Source organism: Phacochoerus africanus, chromosome 1 (assembly GCF_016906955.1).
Source record: "Phacochoerus africanus isolate WHEZ1 chromosome 1, ROS_Pafr_v1, whole genome shotgun sequence".
NCBI classification, from domain to species: domain Eukaryota; kingdom Metazoa; phylum Chordata; class Mammalia; order Artiodactyla; family Suidae; genus Phacochoerus; species Phacochoerus africanus.
The window spans coordinates 104,970,856-104,976,667 of record NC_062544.1 but is presented as its reverse complement, the minus strand read 5'-3'; the positions used below and the strand labels follow the sequence as shown (position 1 = coordinate 104,976,667).

The following is a 5,812-nucleotide window of genomic DNA, read 5'->3' as shown; positions in this document are numbered from 1 at the left end:
CTGTGGTATATGGAGGTTCCCAGGCTAGGGGTCTAACTGGAACTACAGCTGCTGGCCTGCACCACAGCCACAGCCACATCAGATGTGAGCTGCGTCTGTGACCCACACCACAGCTCACGGCAACACCAGATGCTTAACCCAATGAGCAAGGCCAGAGATTGAACCCTCAACCTTATGGTTCCTAGTCAGATTTGTTTCCGCTGTGCCACAACAGAAACTCCTCACTTAAAAATTTAAGCAGTACATTCTGACAATTTCTTGGCTCTGGCTAAGTTTATACTCCTGTTCTATTCTTAAGTCAGTAAATGAAGAACACAAGTTGCATTTAATAAAGGTTCTCCTTTAGCTTTAACAGCATCTGAAATTAACTGGAAAGAATAAACAGAATGAGAACTCCAATTTTGAAAGACAAAATATATGTGTATATCACTTGCTTAAATTTGGGAGCCTAACTGCTCACAAAAGGATTCATAGTTTTTTTTTTTTTTTTTTATTGTTAAGCTGCAACATACATGGTTTAATACAACAAAAAACATTTAATCAAGTGAAAAGTAATAAACTGAACAATAAAACAAATAAACACTCAAAACAAAATATTTTCCATTGGAAACATGTTAAGATGAATACGGGGTTTCATTACCATCTTACTGAAATTTTCTTATGTGTTACTAGCCTACATACCCCATGTTTTCTGTAATCATGCAGATGTGAATGGAAGTTTGAATGATTAAATAAATGAAAAGTCCATTTACTGCGGAGAATCATTTCACGAGGCAGCCAAACTGGGTTTAGAGAACAAAATTACTCAAGAAATTCTCCAAGTATTGAGGTTCATTTTAGAATCCATGAACCTTAAGTTGCTCCTCCTTGACAATGCCAACCTGCAGCAAAATAAAATTTAGCAGAATCACTCTGAATAATATATAAATTCATCCCTAAGAAAACATAGAGCAGTCACCAAAAAGAATCACTGTTAATAGGTTATTGCAACACTGTTATTTGTGGCATAATGGTTAATAACAAACAATTCAACACACATTGTAATAACTTGACATGCCACAAAACATCCTAAATGGACATAGGAATGATCAGGTCACTAATGACAAAATAAACTGGCCCTCCTGCCTTCAAATTAAGTACCAACTTTGTATTTGAGGTAACTAATTTGCTTCATTCACATGATTTTTTACTAAGGACGTAATAATTCACATTGCCTTTAAATACAATACAACCTCAGTTATACATAAACCACCCAATCACTCACCTCCAAGAGAAACTGGCAAATGTTTTTTCTTTGGTCACCTTGAAGCTGAATAACCTCTCCGTATTCAGGATGTTCAATCACAGTACCATTACAGGCAAATTTCTGGAGAAGTAGGTTCAACATAACTGAGTTAAATACAATGAGATTTTATTTGTACCCTAAGACTAAAATTAGCTATTTCAGTAAACTTGATTACATTTAAGAAACAGCATTTGTCTCCTATAACCCCTGAATTAATTTGAAAATGAATCAGCAGGTCACAGAGAAAATGATTTTTACTGGGAACATGGAAACTAAGCATTTTTTATTTTATTTTGCTTGAGAGCCATGTAAATCTTATTTTAAGATGAAAGACCATAGTAGATCTGAATGTTAATTAGGAGCATGAACAGTTTTCTTGGATCTAATCATTTTCACCCACATTGACAGTCAAGTATACATGTGAAACGTAATCCTATTTAGAGGTGTGCATCAATAACTACATTTTAGTCTCTTCCTCCTAACACCTTTACCTTTTTGAAAGCTTTCACAAGTTTCTTTTTGTCATAATCATCTGCAATGCCCTGAACAGTAGTCAGTGTCTTCCTGCCGTTCCGTTGCTGGATTCTTATATGAATGTAATCCTCAGTCCCTGCCGGGAGTAAGTCGTCACCCTTAGTTGCATCAGCAAAGGGGTCTGCAAAAGGATACAAAAAAATCCAAAGCAGGAAAATATCTTTTAGTTAGTAATCTCCAGAGAGGTGGTACGCTACCATCTAGGCACTCCGCAAAGAAGGTTCTGGTGCCTCTGCTTTTTTTTCTGCAGGTGAGGATGGGGGGGTGGTAAGGGTAAAAATTAATAAAATCTCCAAGGTACTCTCACAAAGAGATTTTAAACACGTATGTCCACTGATACCCGAACAGAAAAACGTTGTTACAGGAAGATAATGTTATTGTTGAATAAAATCCTCTAATGAGAGAAAAAAGATTTTATAGTTTTATAACCACTATAAAAATGTGCGTCATCTCGACTATTCTGATAACAGAAACATTCACAGATGCCACTCCAATCATTTAACCGTAACTCTGCCTCGAAAAAAGTAAGGAAGATATATATACAGCAATCAAGAGTAATTTTACAAATAACTACGGGAGCGGAGAAGACTGGCCACTGCCCTGTGACAGATGAGAGGCCTGATCTGCGTCTGTTACTAAAAGCCCCCGAGAGTCGCTCGCAAACAGTCCCGACCGCTAATGGGCGCCGATCCCCCAGCTCCGGGTCGGCCTCCCCCCGGAGAGCAGCAGGGGCAGATCTGCAGGCGGATCGCGGTTGAAGAGGTGTCAGAGGGCAGAAGCGAGGAGCAGACAAATCTAGGGGCAGGCCAGAGGGCGGCACGGGGCCCGAGGCCGGGGCTCGGGGACGGGGTCCGGGGCCGTCCTTCGGGAGGGGGTCGCCAGGGGCCCGTCGCCATCTTTCGGGCGCCGAGACAAAGCCCCACTCGGGGTGCGGGGAGGGCAGTTGGGGGCCCTCTGGGCCAGGGGGGCCGGCAAGCGGCCCTGGTGGGGACAGGCAGGGGCGGCCGGCTGGCCGAGAGGCGCGCGGGGAACGTGAGGGGCCCGATCTTACCGAAAGATTGGAGGTTCTGGATAGTGGACATGCGATACTAGTGTGAGGCCGGTGAAGGGATAAAATTCCTGCGGGGCCCGCCCGGATCACCGTGTCAGGAGGCTGGAGTGGCGAGAAAACGGAAATAAATAAGGAGACGCTTCGCCCCGAGGTAGGGATGCGGCTGGAGCGGCGGCGGCGGAAGCCGGGAGGAGGCAGGAAGAGGCGAAGTAGGAGGCGGAGGAAGAGGCGGCGGCGACGGATGCGAGAACGCGAGAGAAGAGGCGGCGCTGCGGCTTCTCCCACAAAATGGCGGACGGACACTATTTAGCCGCGCCCGCCGCCCCACACGTGACCCTCCCGCGCCAGACGCTCTGGGACTTGTAGTTTTCATAACGCGAGAGACCCCGGAAAGCTCGGGGCGAGCAGGCTTACGGGACCTCAATTCCCAGCAGGGAGTGCGCTCCCCAGCTCCAGGCGGTGGGGCTGGGAGAGGTCCAGCGGGGTGCAGACCCAACTGGCCCGAACCTGCAGGTCTAGAGCAGTTTTCGTGGGGCGCTCGCAGGTTCTCCCTTGAGTCCCCTTCTTTGGCCGTACAGTGCCTGCGCAGAGGGTTTGGTGCTGAGGGGGGCGATGATCATCAGTCACCCTCGAAGCCCCGTGTAATGTAAGTAAAATCCGGGTTAGAGGACCAAAACAAGGCTCGTAGCCCCGGCTTTCGATATGGCAGCCCCTCAGCACCTACCCTACCTCCCCGCCTCCTGCCTCGCTCGGTTGCAGGAGCTCTGTAAGTCCCTCTGGAAAGGCGATATGAGAGTCTCTCGCTCAGGATTGGACTGCCCTCAGATTGCCTAGCGCGGCGATTCTCAAACTCCAGTGGGCATTTCCCCAGGGCTTGTTTCAGGACGTCTGGGGCATGACCCTAGAATTTGCAAATCCAGCAAGCTGCCAGGCGATGCTCATGCTACTGGTCTGGGACCGCAGTTAAGAACCACTGCCTAGCTTCAGTGGGGGCCCAAGTATATCCCCGAGCTCCATGGAACATACCAGAAAACCAGCTTGACAACTTGAACACAGAACAGGAAGGTTAACTGATAGGTACCAGAACTGTAATATCTCCCTAACAAACTATACACAGAAAAACAAACCTGAGGCCGTGAGAATAGGCTCACCCAGGCAGGTGTTCAATTGTCAAACTTGGTTGACTTTCTGAAAGCAAATATGGACTAAAAAGTTAGGGATTCTTAACCTTGTTTTGTGCCATGGCAGACTTGTGAAAGTTTATAGACCCCTCAGAATCATGCTTTAAGAAATAAAACATGTAGGATTACAAAGGAAACCTATTACATTAAAGTTAAAAACAGTACATTGATAACATAGTATTACTTCTTTACTAATGCATTAATTAACAAGCTCTAATAGCAGGTCTAACAACAGCTGGAATTTCAAAAAGGTGCCAAGGAAAAGATACTTTGAGATGTCTGTAGCATCAGAAGTGTAATATAAAAATGTCTGTAACTTCTATTGGTGCCAAGTTGAAGATGCTTCAGATAATTCTGGGATGTTAACAGCATTCATAATGGAAAAAAAGCTAGATTTTGGCGAGAGATTAGTGAAAATGTAGGTAGTCTTTTTTCCCATCCAATTTTAGGAATCCCTTCCCCTCCCACCCCCTGCAGTTTTAGCCATGGACCAAGGATCTGCAGACCCCAGGTTAGGAATACTTGAATTTAATAATCTTTTGTGATCAACTATAATGATAGGTACCATTTATTGAATGCATACTATTAACTGGTTGTAAGCTTTATACATAATATTATTAATCTTTGTAGCCATTCTTTGATGTAGTTGTTACTCTATACTCAGGTAGAAATGGAGGCTTTTACAGGTTAAATAATTTGTCTAAAAATATCAAATTCTCAATGCTCAGGTATCTAAATCCATTTTTGGTCTTTTACTCATGATTTAAATGAACAACACTTTTATTATCCAAACTAAAGTGTAAAATTTTAGAGCTGGTTCTAAAACGAGAATCAAAATTTTGTTGTTCGTTTGTTGATTACACCTGCAGTGTTTCTTCCCTTTGACTTTGTACCTTTATTAGCACACTTTAAGGTCATTTTTAGTACTCTCTGGATGAAGTTCAGAATAAACAAAATGCATTTGTTTTCTTTCTTTCTTAGCAGATGTCCCAAACCATTTTATATTATGTTGTTTCTTCGAAGGAGCCAAGGATGGTCCAGTCAAGGGGGAAAAAAAAGCCACAGAGAAGCTAAGAAAGATCCAGAAATCTTGGGGTTTGCATGGTCATTACCCTTGTCAGAAGATCTTATACTTTCTTATACCTAGTGTTTGCTTCAGAAACTCCCAGGAGCTCAGAAATCTTCAATCAAAGCCAACTACGAATATAGGTCAGATGCACTTGTAATTATAACCTGGAAAACTCCCCCCGACACTATGGTCATCATTTCAGATCCTTTATGCTTAGACCTGACCTGTACAATTCAGGAACCACTAGCCACATGTGGCCACTGAGCACTTGCAGTGCAGCTGGAACAAGTTGTAATGAGCTTTCAGTATAAAGTACATACTGATCTTTCAAAGACTTTGGTTGTCTCAATTTCACCCGTTTCTTTTCATTTTGAAATGTGGCTACTAGGAGTTCCCGTCGTGGCTCAGCAGTAATGAACCCGACCTGTATCCATGAGGATGCAGGTTCGATCCCTGGCCTTGCTCAGTGGGTTAAGGATCTGGCATTGCTGTGAGCTGTGGTGTAGGTTGCAGACTCGGCTTGGATCTTGTGTTGCCGTGACTGTAGTTTAAGCCGGTAGCTACAGCTCTGGTTTGATCCCTGTCCTAGGAACTTCTGTGTGCTGCAGGTGCGGCCCTAAAAAGAAAAATAAATAAGTAAATAAAATATGGCTACTGGAAAATTTCCGATTACATGTGGCTTACATACTATT

General features: G+C 43.8%; 1 protein-coding gene across 1 annotated transcript; it reads right to left on the bottom strand.

Moving 5' to 3' along the window:
* Positions 1-403: 403 nt before the first annotated feature.
* Positions 404-3,165, bottom strand: EIF1B (eukaryotic translation initiation factor 1B). Its single transcript, XM_047770495.1, has 4 exons — positions 2,871-3,165; positions 1,777-1,940; positions 1,265-1,366; positions 404-881 (listed from the first exon to the last, which is right to left on the bottom strand). The coding sequence occupies exons 1-4, from the start codon at positions 2,899-2,901 to the stop codon at positions 837-839; spliced, it is 342 nt and encodes a 113-aa protein (XP_047626451.1). The 5' UTR covers positions 2,902-3,165; the 3' UTR covers positions 404-836.
* Between the last annotated feature and the right edge of the window lie 2,647 nt (positions 3,166-5,812).